At 42.1% G+C, this 14,948-nt stretch overlaps 2 protein-coding genes across 2 annotated transcripts in view; both read left to right on the forward strand.

Annotated features, from left to right (window-relative positions):
* Positions 1-1,237: 1,237 nt before the first annotated feature.
* On the forward strand, positions 1,238-8,881 carry LOC130908753 (transmembrane protein 236-like). The gene is made up of 4 exons (XM_057824515.1): positions 1,238-1,512; positions 1,588-1,660; positions 2,106-2,229; positions 7,790-8,881. Exons 1-4 carry the CDS (start codon positions 1,253-1,255, stop codon positions 8,467-8,469), a joined length of 1,137 nt encoding a protein of 378 aa, XP_057680498.1. The 5' UTR covers positions 1,238-1,252; the 3' UTR covers positions 8,470-8,881.
* Positions 8,882-8,977: 96 nt separating this feature from the next.
* Positions 8,978-14,948, forward strand: part of mrc1a (mannose receptor, C type 1a) — a 29,656-nt gene continuing 23,685 nt past the window's right edge. The window contains exons 1-4 of the mRNA XM_057824509.1: positions 8,978-11,950; positions 12,057-12,458; positions 12,538-12,711; positions 14,759-14,914. Of these exons, the coding sequence (XP_057680492.1) occupies positions 11,890-11,950; positions 12,057-12,458; positions 12,538-12,711; positions 14,759-14,914 (793 nt within the window). The 5' untranslated portion in view covers positions 8,978-11,889. The remainder of the gene's footprint in view (positions 11,951-12,056; positions 12,459-12,537; positions 12,712-14,758; positions 14,915-14,948) is intronic.

Raw genomic sequence — 14,948 nt, forward strand, 5'->3', positions numbered from 1 at the left:
CCATCCTCGTAATTAGTGTTGTAATGATTAATTGATTAACTCGAGTAATTCGATGAGAAAAAAATCAAATTTTGGTACTTCGAGTATTCATTTAATTACTGGCATTGTAATGGTTTGTTTTGAGAGTGTTTGCATTTATTTTTATTGATTTGGGTGGGTACACTGCCCTCTAGTGACAATAGTGAATATGACATAACTGGTTAAAATGGTTGAATCCAGCTGCTCCTTGTTCAGACCAACATAAGGTAAGTTTTTGTTTGGGCTAATATGTTTTTTATGCATTCGTAATTTAGTTTATGAGTATATTTCAACGTTTTTTGTGGGAATATGTGTTTGAACAATTTGTTTAAGCATCATAAAAAAAAAGTTTGCTTTTTATAGCATTTAAGCTCGCCGACTTTTGCTATGCAAGTTAGCCAATTGTTTTGTTGTACTTAGTCTTTTTTTTTTTTTGCATATCGCTGAGGCTACGCGCAAGTATTTTATTTTCAACTGAAAGTACAAATCTGCATAGTTTAAAGAAACACTCAAGAATTTTATTTTGCATTCACATTTAATGCTCTTTTGAAAGTTCAATCTTGGCAAGCCTTTGTTTTACTCCTAAAATTTATTCTGCAATGCATTAAATGTTCCGAATCCGATTACTCGATTATTCGAACTAAGCAGTTGATTAATCGGCTACTAAAATAATTGATTGCTGCAGCCCTACTCGTAATCAAAAAAAGTTTGTATTCCAAATCATAGTTTTACATTGTAATGAATAGAAAAGTCATTAATTCGTTCCATCACCTCCTCCCCAAAATACCTTATTTTTTTACACTTTATAAAAACATAATCAAATAGCAGGTCTGCATGAAATCTGAATGAATTATTCCCGCTTTTTCACATGGTCTACAAAGCTTCACCACTTGGGGGCAGTATAAGACATCGATTCAGTGGACCTCTACATGTTTAAGGTCAAACATGAGAAGCTTAAAAAATAATTACAAACACAAGATTAATCATTTTGACAGATCATACATTTGGATAAATATTGGTTGATGTCAACTAAAAGATTTAACATTTAAGTTTTCCCATTGTAAAGCCAACAGACGCTTCACATGCTTCCCCGTTTTTGTTTACAACTCACACAATGGCGACCACGCGTCAGCACATTCAGGCCCGCGCCGCGTGGAACATACCAGCGGCGGGACCGACAACCCTGGGCGCCTCTCCCCCGCCCCTGGGTCTCCCACCCCGGTGTCCTCGCAGCATGGGCTCTGGCCGGACGCTGAAGTTAGCGGTGTGCGAGGCGCTTCAGTTCGCCGGTCTCTGCGTGCCGCTTTTCGTGGTCATGCAGCGCTTTGCCACCATCGTGGCCAAGGTTCAAGGCGGGGGCGCCATTGGCGGGGTCTACTGGCTCATCGTGGCCTTGTCGGTAGCCTACGTGACATCGATTGCTCTCCTAATTTGGGTCCCTTTAAAGTATTTAGTGTTTGCTAAGAAGAGTTTTCTGGTCGGGAGGAAGAAGTGGTGAGTTCTATGGAAGGAATGAATGGGAATTTTGAAATTTGTTGCTGCCATTTACTGGTGTTTGTTCTAATCCAGGAGGCCCGTCGCCCTTGTTTTTGTGATCCTCTCCACAATGCCGTGCTTCGCTTTCCTCATCGCTAGCTCCGAGGTAGCACAAATATCAGCCTTTCCAGTTTTTAACGTCCAATCCACTTGAACCGGGATCGAAGGATCGGTGCCAGTTCAAATGGATCGGATGGAGCTGTGACCCAAAGGGGTCGAATGTGATGATAAAGAGGCGCTGATAAGCAGATGGGTTCCTCTTCCTGTCTTCCTTGTCACTTCATGTGTCCACCAGGCACTTTTTCACTTCCTGGTTGGCTCGTGGCCCGGGGCTTTGCGTGACCCCTCTCGGACCTTTGGCTCTACGCTAATCGGATGTTTAAAAAAAAATTGCAGCGCAGATTCCCGCTTGTTAGGCTTTGTTCCTTAATTCCTGACTCAGGGGAATGTCAAGTTAGTTGGTTCAAACACGAAACTGGGTTTTAGGCGTTCTTGGTAAAATTGTATTTCAAAGCGCCATCATTCCGATCTTTAACATTTTTCACTTGCAGATCCAGATCCACAACAAACTCCGTCACGACACGTTCGCCGAGTTGCCCGTGTCGCTTATCCTTTTCTCTCTTATCTGCATGGACGTGGTGGAAAGGATACGCCACTGCAGGTTGACGGGACAGGGTGAGCTTACGGGAAATCTTGTTTTGTTTGTAAAAATGTGTGGAATCGACATGTTTTCAAAAAGGCATTGGTCACACGATGCTCCATTAGATTTAGAGGAGCTATGAGAGGTGGCTCGGGCATGTGATTAGGATATCACTTGAACATGGTAAGTTTTTCTGGGAACATGCCATGGGAAAGAGGGCACACAAGAGAGACTATGTCTCCTGTTAGGCCTGGGGACACCTCAGGATAACGCCATTAAGACCAGGACGAAGTGGTTGGGGAAGGGGAAATCTAAGCTTCTCTCTTTAGGTTTCTTCCAAGGGTATAGGTTTGCATAGGAATGGTAGGGACATAACATTACCAACTTTTCAGGATGTTCAAATTGTCCCCACCAACTTTTAAGCCACCTTATTTGCATTATATAATGACTCCAGTTATAGTAGTTATAGTATCATTCTAGGATATTCTAAAAACAACTAATAAACAGAAAAACAAGCTTCTGCTGTGAATTAGAATGAGTTTATCACTTGTAGACGTCCAATCCGTTTGAACTGGGAGGTTGGCAGCGAATGAACATTCGTTCATTCGCTGCCATCCCTCCCACTTCAAACGGATTGAACGTCTATGGCCGTCAGTAGCAGCCAATGCCAGGCAATTCGGTAATTTGGGACCATTTAAAGTCATTTACCTGTTTATTTTCAGTTATTTTATGGGTCACTTCCTGTTCATTTTGTGTTACAGACCTGGGAATCACCTAAATGAATTGGCAGTGAATCAAACTCAACATGAAATGACCTGGAAATGCCCTAAAATGAACAGCAAGTGACCTATAAATGTCCTGAAAATCTGACAGAATGACTGTTAATGCTCTGGTTTCGAATGAACGAACGTTCCCAGTCTAAATGGATTGGGTGTCGAACACAATCAAGGCAGTCTTAGAGCTAACTGAGACACTATTATGGTGGAAGATTTTGGTAGCAACTTGTTGGTTCAACTGTTTTTTTTTTTTATCAGGAGCATATCAATAAACTTTTGGGATACAAAGTATCATGATATATCACCATTTCGATATTTTGTCATCCCCCGAGTTATATGGGTAATTTAGATTGTCTTCCCATATATTGTAAGGATAGAATAGCCCCTAACATTGTTAAATTAATTATTTTCATTACGTTCTGACTTACATTTATCCCTTTTCACTTGTTGAATGCGCCGGTCCATTTTTTTCCCTCCTCAAACGCACGCTTGGTTGGCTGATGATTGCCCACTCCTCCCGCCACGCAGACGCACACTCACACAACCCCGCAGACAGAAATACAACATGCCGCCTCCTCCACCCCCTTCGAAAAGGAGGGATATTAGAAGTTTTTTTTTCTGCTAGTACAAGCCACTGTAAGTAATGTAAAAAGACGTCAATGTTGAGGAGGTGGGGGAAACACCACTAATTTTGCTACTAAAAATCCAACCTGCATCAGAGTTTGCATAGCAGTAATCTGGTTGAATTTGCTGTCTTCAATCAATCAAGCTAGCCGTCCCTCATTTGGATCATTGTCTGCATTATGTGCATTTCCGTATTCCAACCCGGTGGCTTCAGAGTCCCAAGAACAGGTCCACTTCAGAGGGACACTGACATGAACATGAACTGACATCTGTGAAATGAAATCACACATCAGAATTACATGAGAGTACTTTGGATCAAGTCTTGGTAGTATTCCTCAGATGTAGATTGGTCCTTGGATATCTCAATTTTTTTTTTCCATTATTTTTTTTTCCCCCAAATCACTTTAATATTACAATAGTTTAGTTTGAGTCTAGGGGTGCTCCAGTGTCTCCCAGGATTGGACCCATTTTGGATAGCTTCCTGTTTTTTTAATATAGGCATTTGCACTTCAAAATGTTTCTTGAGTAGTTTTTGCAAACAAAGGTTTGAATTGAGCAATGAACCAATACACATGAAAGTTAGTATACAGTCCGTGACAAAAGTCTTTTCGCGTATCCATTTTGTAGAAACAATTGCTAAAAACCTGACTTTTAATTATTGAATTGGTTTCAGAAATGGCTCATATGAAAGCTAAGACCCTCCCAAATGACGTTGAATGTACAAAAATATATTTGTTTCACTGAAAAAAGATTTATCATTTAATGAAGACAAAGGTCAAATTTTGGCAATATAAAAGTTTTGTCGCCTACAGAAAGTAGTGTGAAACTTGAGCAAAAAATGTACTTCAAATCCAAAAATATGTTACATAACATAAGCGAATTAAGTAGTGGTGCTTAGCGGTGCAACGGTTTGCGGTTCAAAGCTGAACCGTTCGGTTCGCCCTGTACGGTTCAATACGCCTTTATGAACCGCGCCTTTTCGGTTTTGCAATTAATGTATTTCGAACGCTTGTGGAATGAATTGATCGAGCTCTGTGTGCCTGTGTGTGACGTGAAGCACCGCTGTGGAGAAATTCCCGCCCCGCAAGTAAATGTCGGATTGCTGTCAAGCTCCTGTGTAATAGAAGCCGAGTAACGCCCTCTCTCGCTTACGAGCGAAGTGAAAGTGAAACAAGAAAGAAATAGCTATGGTGAGCGGTGGGGAGACCGAATTTTGAGGAAGTAACGGCTTCTTTCAAATCTGCGGCGTGGCAACATTTTGGTTTCCCGGTGGACTACAATGCGGAGGGAGAGAAAATATTGAAAAAACAAAAAATGCAAGCATTGCTCGGCGCTTGTTCCCCATGCTAATGGCAACACTTTTATAACATGACTCCGGCACCTCAGCCGGCATCACCCACAGATATCACTTTCTCAGGGCAGGACAACCCCGAAGATGACACCAGTGAAAACACACGGCGGGCTTCGTTAATTTATTTGCAACGCTTGACCCGTGTTACATTGTTCCCTCGCAGACATATTTCTCCAACAACGTAATCCCCGACATTTATGAAATGGCACGCAAAGCCATCGAAGATGATTTCGCTAAAGCACATAGTTTCGCCCTGACCACTGATAGTTGGACGTCCCGTGCTACAGAGTGCTACTACCTAACCTGTCAAGTTGTACGGTCTCATCATAATTTGTACAAGTGAGCACTGATTTTTAAATGTGTACGCTGTACGTTACGTTCAAAATCTGCACGTTTTTTGTGCATTACGTTTTTTTTTTTTCATCCGTTCGGATTTGGTCACCGTTTCTGCAACGAGACAATGTTCGTTAATACGTTGGTTGAATGACGCGAGAAAAAGTCAGACAGGGAGAGGGAAGAGTGTTTGTTGAGACGCTGTAGCAAACGCGATGCTAGGCTAGGTGGCTCCAATATTTCCTGACTGTAGCCGACAGAATACAATCTACGCCTAGATATCTCATGCATATAGAACTACATGCGAAATGACAGACTCGGTAGCGTTAGTAAACAGCCGCCATTTTAGAGCAGTAAACTTCTCAGAAAGGCTCTGTTGTAGTCAACCTTCCGAGCGAACCTAAGCAACTTTTTATCTAAAATACTCCTACATCAGCAAAATCTTGCATTGAGTCTATCTTTAAAGGATGAAACCGTTTTAAAATTTTCACATGTAGAAAGTAGACAGAAGGGAACTAATGCAAAAACGGGAGCAATTTTATCAACTTTAACGGTTGATTCACAAAATTAAATGACCTCCAAACATAGCAAAGGTTACTATGTTTTTGGGTTTGTTTGTTTTTTTTTTAATGAAAAAAAAACATGAAAGGTATCACCAGTTACTCTGCCAAGTAACTTTTTTACTACTGTGTGTGTATTTCAGTAGTCAGTCACTACACTAGTCAAAGAGCTAAGAGGCATTTTAACAGTCGAAAATGTTTACATTTTAAGTGTTTATTTCATTTTTTTCAAAAGCAAAATATAGGCAGTTAAAAAAAAAAAGCAAAACGCAAACCGAAACCGAACCGAAACTGTGATCCCAAAACCGAGGTTCAAACCGAACCGTGGGCTAACTGAACCGTTGCACCCCTAGTGGTGCTGTGAGATCCAAATTTGATATTTTGTATGACTCCCATGGGCTTGAAGGACTGCATCCGTGTGGTTCGGCAAGGATTCATACAAGTCATCAGGAACATCAAAGAAAGCAGTCTTGCATGCCTCCCAGAGTTCATCAACATTCTTGGGTTTCGTCTTCCATGCTTCCTCTTTATCCTACCCCAGACATGCTCAATGATGTTCATGTCTGGTGACTGGGCTGGCCAGTCCTGGAGGATCTTGATTGAAGTATGCGATGGAGCACCGTCCTGCTGCAGAATGTGTCCCTTTTTATGCTTAGGAATGAAAGAGGCAGCTAAGATTTGTTGATATTTCAGATCTCTGCAGATCACTCGCACACCCTCATACTGGATGTAACCCCAGACCATGATTTTGGTAATTATGTAACCACCAAACTTCACTGTTTTCTGAGTGAATCTCATATCCATGCGGGCTCCAGTAGGTCTCCTGCAATTTTTTTTCGACGACTGTGGTGTAATACAATGGAAGATTCATCTGAAAAATCCACCTTTTGCCACGAAACAGTGAAGTTTGGTGGTGGCAAAATCATGGTCTGGGGTTACATCCAGTATGGGGTGTGCAAGATATCTGCAAGGTGGAAGGCAACATAGTCTGAAATATCAACCAATTTTAGCTGCCTCTTACATTCCTAACCATACAAAAGGGACAAATTCTGCAGCAGGATGGTGCTCCATCACATATTTCAATCTCTACCTCAAAGTTCCTCAAGGCAAAGAAGATCAAGATCCTCCAGGAGTGGCCAGCCCATTCACCAGACATGAACAGGATGAAAGAGGAAGCATGGAAGACGAAACCCAAGAATGTTGATGAACTCTCGGAGGCATGCAAGACTGCTTTCTTTGATGTTCCTGATGACTTCATCAATAAATTGTATGAATCCTTGCCGAAGTCATACAACATATTAAATTTGGATCTCACAGCACCACTACTTAATTCGCCTATGTTATGTAACATATTTTTGTATTTGAAGTACATTTTTTGCTCAATTTTCACACTACTCTCTGTAGGCGACAAAACTTTTGTCTTGCCAAAATTTGACCTTTATGTCTTCATTAAATGATAAATCTTTTTTCAGTGAAAAAAATATATTTTTGTACATTCTACATCATTTGGGAGGGCCTTAGCTTTCATATGAGCCATTTCTGAAACCAATTGAATAATTAAAAGTCAGGTTAATAGCAATTGTTTCTACAAAATGGATAAGCGACAAGACGTTTGTCAGGGACTTTACAATAAGTTAATGCAGATTTATTTTGCATTTATCATTTAGCCTGTCAATTAATTAGATTCATATTTGTGAGAAATGTAGCCCTGACCCCCGTTCACCCCAGCAAAAAGGGTACATGCAGGTTATGCTGTTATATTGTCCCTACCAGTGTTGAGACCAAACCGACGCCCTTGGTTTCTTCAACCGCAGTTAGCAAGAAAATGGATGCGCGTGCTTCTTTATTTTCTTGTAAAAGGTGGTTAAAGTCAGGGTTTTATGTTGCATCTCTGATTACTGATTAGTGTTTAGCTTCCTGACACATTGTGTTTTTTGGGTTGTGCCTTCAGATAACGTGATGTCAAGAGATCCTGACATCCCTTCTTCGGTGTTGACACACGTGGAGCAGGTCACCCCCCTCACTCCTGTTGTTCCAGGATCTAGAATAGCCGGTCCGGGCATACCTGGGCAAGTTATGGGTTCCCCCGCAGTGGGGACAACAGGTCACCGAGTGGTTGACAGAACCCATAGTGGTCCCAACCTTAGACTGGAACCCAATGGCAATGTTTCGAGAATACCCGGAAATGTCGGAAGAGAATTTATCATCTCTGAAGCAGCTACCCGTGCGGCGCACCCGCACTCCGGCCCACTCCGGTTCCTGTGGGCTAGCGACGCCCGTGCCGACGTTATCGTAGATGGCTTCATGTTCTGGATGGACACGGCGGAAATGACACGAGTGGCGTCCCATCCACTAGTCTGCTACTCGGGCTGGGTGTGCCCCATTTACGTCTTCTGCTGCCTGTCCTTACTCCGGGTGGCGGTTGCGCCTCACGACCCGTTGCTGTCCTCGCTGGGGGTCATCCTCCAGGATCTTCCCTTCCTTTTCGTGCGAGTCGGTTTGCTAGCTTTCTTCGGTTTGGTCACGCCACTGCTCTACTTGCTCAAGAATCTGCTGGTGTGCTTGGCTTTCATCTACTTTAACTTCATGACCAAGCTTAGGATCTTCAATACACAGAGGATGTACTTGTAAATCACAAAAACGTGACGATTGTAATGGTATTTATAGTCATGTAGCATAGAGCGATTAACTCGTCAATGGCAGCCAATGAGTTCATTGTGAAGTTGTAGTTTTTCAAGGTGCGCCTTGAATCTTTACCCAGCCTTGCTAGTCATTTGACTGCTCACATGCATTGATGGCTACTGCTGTTTTGGTTAGCAACAAGTTCATCTATGGATTTAAAACATTGCAATTAGTTTAAAGCTATTCTTCCTGGCTTTCCCTTTCCCTTTGTAATATATTTCTACTAAAACGTGAATACTCCTGAACCAACTTGATTGATTTAGTTTGAATTCAAACCCCATTTGTAACTTGAATGCTCACATTTTAGGGCACTCCCCCACTTAGGAAGCAGGATGTCCTCCTATGCATTTTTTTCATATGATTTGTGTCATCTTAGGAAACTGCACAGAACTCCTAAGGGGGCTTTTTTGCGTGTGTGTGTGTGTGTGGGGGGGGGGGGGGTCAACATTCTTCACAGTTTGTCAGATCAGCATTTTGCTCACATTCCTCGGCATTTGTGATAGAGAGGAGCAAACCTATATTTTAGCCCACTTTGATACAGTGCGGGTCAAATTGACCTGAAAAATAGATTGATTTTTATAGCTAGGAATTTACTAAAATTAGCTAATTGGGTGAAAAAAAAATAGTAATTTAAATGGTTTCACGAAATATTTACTGAATATTTTTTTGTCTAACTGACCCTAGAAACTTATAAACATTCATATTGCATCGTTTAAAATGAAATTTTAGATTTATTTGCGGTAATTTTCGGACTACAAGCCACTACTTTTGTCCCTCGTTTTGAATCCTGCGGCTTAAAATCCTGTGCGGCTTATTTGTTGATTTATTTGGGTTTTTCTCTTTGACAGTGGATGGGCATTAATGACATTATGAATGATGTCAGTACCTCCATTTATGGTCAGCTCGGATCTTTAAATCCATTCAAAAGTGAGATAATTTGTCATAATTATGATGGTCTTATGACAGTCTTATGGCGCCACTATCATATAAAGTCTTACCAAATACTATGACCAGAAATTAATGAAACAACTGGAACAGTAACTGAAGAAATAATTAGCACAGAACATGAATTTTGATTGTTATTTACATCTGTAGCGCTGCAATGCATGCTAGGAGGCATGTTGGACGACAACAGTGTTGACGGCAGGTGGCAGTAGAGGTTGAGGGTCTCCTCCAAGGGACCAGTGATGGCCGAATGAAGCTTCTTGAAGCGATGAAGCTTTGCTGCTGATTGGTTCAAAGCTTCATAGTGGTTCATTTGAGCTTATGACAATTTTATGATGCCGCTGTCAAATATAGTGTTACCAAATACCATCACTAGCAATTAATGAAACAACCGGTACAGTAACTGAAGAAATAATTAGAACAGAACATGAATTTTGATTGTTATTTACATCTGTAGCGCTGCAATGCACTCTAAGAGGCATTTTGGATGACAACAGTGTTGACAGCAGGTGGCAGCAGAGGTTGACTGTCTCCCCCAAGGGTGTTGTGATGGACGAATGAAGCTTCTTGAAGCAATGAAGCCTTGCTGCCGATTGTTTCAAAGCTTCATGGTGGTTCATTTGATGTTATGACAATTTTATGATGCTGCTGTCAAATATAGTGTTACCAAATACCATCACTAGCAATTAAGGAAACAACCGGTACAGTAACTAAAGAAATAATTAGCAGAGAACATAAATTTTGATTGTTATTTCCATCTGTAGTGCTGTAATCATGTTTGGAGGCATGTTGGATGACAACAGTGTTGACAGCAGAGGTTGACTGTCTCCTAAAGGAGTTATGATGGCCAAATGAAGCTTCTTGAAGCAATCATAGTGGTTCATTTGATCTTATGACAATTTAATGATGCCGCTGTCAAATATAGTGTTACCAAATACCATACTAGCAATTACTGAAACAACTGGTACAGTAACTAAAGAAATAATTAGCAGACAACATGAATTTTGATGGTTATTTACATCTGTAGTGTTGTAATGCATGTTAGGAGGCATGTTGGATGACAACAGTGTTGACAGCAGAGGTTGACTGTCTCCCCCAAGGGAGTTGTGATGGCCAAATGAAGCTTCTTGAAGCAATGAAGCTTTGCTGCCAATTGGTTCAAGGCTTCAAGTTGGTTCATTTGCTCTTATGACAATTTTATGATGTTGCTGTCATATAATGTGTTACCAAATACCATCACTAGCAATTAATGAAACAACCGGAACAGTAACTGAAGAAAATTAGCAGAGAACATGAATTTTGATTGTTATTTACATCTGTAGTGCTGTAATCATGTTTGGAGGCATGTTGGATGACAACAGTGTTGACAGCAGAGGTTGACTGTCTCCTAAAGGAGTTATGATGGCCAAATGAAGCTTCTTGAAGCAATCATGGTGGTTCATTTTATCTTATGACAATATTAAGATGCCGCTGTCAAATATAGTGTTACCAAATACCATCACTAGCAATTAATGAAACAACTGGTACAGTAACTGAAGAAATAATTAGCAGAGAACATGAATTTTGATTGTTATTTACATCTGTAGTGCTGTAATGCATGTTCGGAGGCATGTTGGATGACAACAGTGTTGACAGCAGAGGTTGACTGTGTCCTCCAAGGGAGTTATGATGGCCAAATGAAGCTTCTTGAAGCAATGAAATATTCAAGAACCAATTGGCTCAAAGCTTCATGGTGTTTGATTTGATCTTATGACAATTTTATGATGCCGCTGTCAAATATAGTGTTACCGGTCAATATCTTTTGGTGTAAATATCCTGTAATACAGTCAGGACAGCTGCGGATTATTGTCCAGTGCGGTTTTTCTTTAAACAAATGTCGTTTTCGTGTCAAATTGGGCAGGTCGCGGTTTATAGTCTGAAAATTACGGTACTTTATAAATCTTATTAATCACTTAACAAAACCCGGGTTAAATTGACCCACAGATATGTTTACATCCTTTCGGGGGAACTGAACCCGAGCTATCAAATGTTTTACCAACTGAATTTTCATCAAACAAAAGAGTTCCACAAACGCAGCCGGTCGTAATGCCCTGCAAATACTTCTTTTCATGGACCAATGAAACAAGTGCATACTTCCTAAATTGTGTTGGGGTTGATTGAACTTGAGATTTATTTTGTAACTGACTCTCCTGTATCATTAAAGAGGCACCGGGTCAAATTGACCCGTGATTATTCTTACCGTCCCACAGCACTGGCCCCTAATAATATCCGAGTGTCAGTTTTCTCCCCTCTAGTAGTGCTTCCCTGCTCAGCCTCTCTCTCTTGAGCGAGCGCCATGTGACAGGATGTGCAAGGAACAGGAGTTGTGGCGGCAGCGGCCCTTACCTAGCCACTTTGCGACTGGACCTGCCGACAAGCACCATCATGTGGTTTCGCCCCGTCGCGCTGCAGATCTGCCTGTTGGGCGCCGTCGCGGCCACTATCGGTAGGTGTAGTAGTGGCTTATTTGGCCTCTTGCGTAAGAACTGAGATTTTAGTTGTTAAGGTTTTAAATAAAATGGCATCTTGGTAAAATTGTGTTTGTGTTTCAGACAGCGGCTCCTTCCTGATCTTCAATCAGAATCACAACAAGTGCGTAAAGGTCATCCACGCTTCATCCACCACGTTATCGCGTTGCGACCCGCACGCCAAGGACCAGCAGTTCCGTTGGGCATCGGCGGAAAGACTGCTGAGTTTGTCCCTCAACCTGTGCCTGGGCGCCGTGGAGATTAAGGACTGGGTCAAGGTCCTGCTGTTCGAGTGCGACGAAACCAGCGAGCTGCAACGCTGGCAGTGCAAGAACCAGACGCTGTTCGGACTTCGCGATCGTGATCTGCACCTCAACTGGGGGAATTTTAACGAGAGGAACTTGATGATCTATAAGGGGTCGGGAGAATGGAGTCGATGGAAGATCTACGGGACGCATTTAGACTTGTGCTCCAAGGGATATCAAGGTAAGGTCACTTTAAGAAGTTTAACAAAATGCTTTTGATAGAGTCGAATCTCAAGGCATGGGTTGATGTGTCTCTGCAGAGATTTTCACCATCGGGGGTAATTCCTTCGGCACCCCGTGTATGTTCCCGTTCAAATTTGGTGAGCAGTGGTATTCGGAGTGCACCAAGGATGGTCGCTCCGACAAGCAAATGTGGTGCGCCACCGTGGCCAATTACAACACCGAGAAGAAATGGGGCTTCTGTCCAACCAAAGGTAGGAGCAAAACTTGGATGATACAGTGTCAAAACCCCTGAATACAATGGTTTTTAAGTGGTTTCTTGAAAGAGGTCAGTGCTAACAATTAGGGTTTATGACCCCGTGATAGGACAACATTCACCCGCGTCCTGACTTGTCAGCAGTCTTTGTTTTCCTCTTCCCACAGACCTCTCATCCCCTCCGCAACGTCTGCAAAATGACTGCAAATCAACACGTGTGCATTTATGCCTCTTGTTATGTTGCGGGTCAAGATGACCTATTGTACAGTAAAAAAAAAATGTTAAGAGAGGGAACACAGGAAAAGAACTGATCTTGAATCGCTTGTTATACAGTGGGGCAAATAAGTATTTAGTCAACCACTAATTGTGCAAGTTCTCCCACTTGAAAATACTAGAGAGGCCTGTAATTGTCAACATGGGTAAACCTCAACCACGAGAGACAGAATGTGGAAATGTTGTTTGATTTTTAAAGAATTTATTTGCAACTCATGGTGGAAAATTAGTATTTGGTCAATACCAAAAGTTAATGTCAATACTTTGTTATGTGCCCTTTGTTGTCAATAATGTAGGCCAAACGTTTTCTGTCACTCTTCACAAGCTTTTCACACACTGTTGCTGATATTTTGGCCCATTCCTCCAAGCAGATCTCCTCTAGAGCAGTGATGTTTTGGGGCTGTCGTTGGGCAACACGGACTTTCAACTCCCTCCACAGATTTTCTATAGGGTTGAGATCTGGAGACCGGCTAGGCCACTCCAGGACCTTGAAATGCTTCTTACGAAGCCACTCCTTTGTTGCTCTGGCTGTGTGTTTGGGATCATTGTCATGCTGAAAGACCCAACCACGTCTCATCTTCAATGCCCTTGCTGATGGAAGGAGATTTTCGCTCAAAATCTCTCGATACATGCCCCCATTCATTCTTTCCATTACACAGATCAGTCATCCTGGTCCCTTTGCAGAAAAACAGCCCCAAAGCATGATGTTTCCACCCCCATGCTTCACAGTGGGTATGGTGTTCTTCGGATGCAATTCAGTATTCTTTCTCCTCCAAACATGAGAACCTGTGTTTCTACCAAAAAGTTCTATTTTGGTTTCATCTGACCATAACACATTCTCCCAGTCCTCTTTTGGATCATCCAAATGCTCTCTAGTGAACCGCAGATGGGCCTGGACGTGTACTTTCTTCAGCAGGGGGACATGTCTGGCAGTGCAGGATTTGAGTCCCTGGCGGCGCATTGTGTTACTGACAGTAGCCTTTGTTACTGTGGTCCCAGCTCTCTGTAGGTCATTCACTAGGTCCACCCGTGTGGTTCTGGGATTTTTGCTCACCGTTCTTGTTATCATTTTGACGCCACAGGGTGATATATTGCATGGAGCCCCAGATCGGGGGAGATTATCAGTGGTCTTGTATGTCTTCCATTTTTTAATAATTGCTCCCACAGTTGATTTCTTCACACCAAGCGTTTTGCCTATTGCAGATTCAGTCTTCCCAGCCTGGTGCAGGTCTAACATTTTTTCTCTGGTGTCCTTCGACAGCTCTTTGGTCTTGGCCATACTGGAGCTTGGCGTGTGACTGACTGAGATTGTGGACAGGTGTCTTTTATACCGATAATGAGTTAAAACAGGTGCCATTAATACAGGAAACGAGTGGAGCCTCGTTAGACCTCGTTAGAAGAAGCCAGAAATCTTGCTTATTTGTAGGTGACCTATTACTTATTTTCCACTCTAATTTGGAAATAAATTCTTTAAAAATCAAACAATGTGATTTTCTGGTTTTTTTCCACATTCTGTCTCTCATGGTTGAGGTTTACCCATGTTGACACTTACAGGCCTCACTAATCTTTTCAAGTAGGAGAACTTGCACAATTGGTGGTTGACTAAATACTTATTTGTCCCACTGTACTTAATTTGTTGGGGTATAAAAGTTTTTTTAAACCCAAAAAAATCTTCAAAAAGCAGAGATTAAGCATCTCTAAGCCTTGACCACATCTTAGTTTGCACAAAAAGACTGTTCCTTCATATACGAACATTCTCCATTCATTGGCAGTGACGTCGGGCTGGGACACGGATCCGGTAACGGAGGTTCAGTACCAACGCAACGTCCAGTCTGTGCTGTCCTGGCACCAAGCCCTGAAGAGCTGCAGACAGCAGGGCGCGGATCTCCTCAGCATCGTGGAGCTCCACGAGCAGTCCTACATTTCGGGTAATTCGCAAACAGACAATAAACTCTGCTATTG

This window comes from Corythoichthys intestinalis, chromosome 20 (genome assembly GCF_030265065.1).
Source record: "Corythoichthys intestinalis isolate RoL2023-P3 chromosome 20, ASM3026506v1, whole genome shotgun sequence".
Classification (NCBI taxonomy): domain Eukaryota; kingdom Metazoa; phylum Chordata; class Actinopteri; order Syngnathiformes; family Syngnathidae; genus Corythoichthys; species Corythoichthys intestinalis.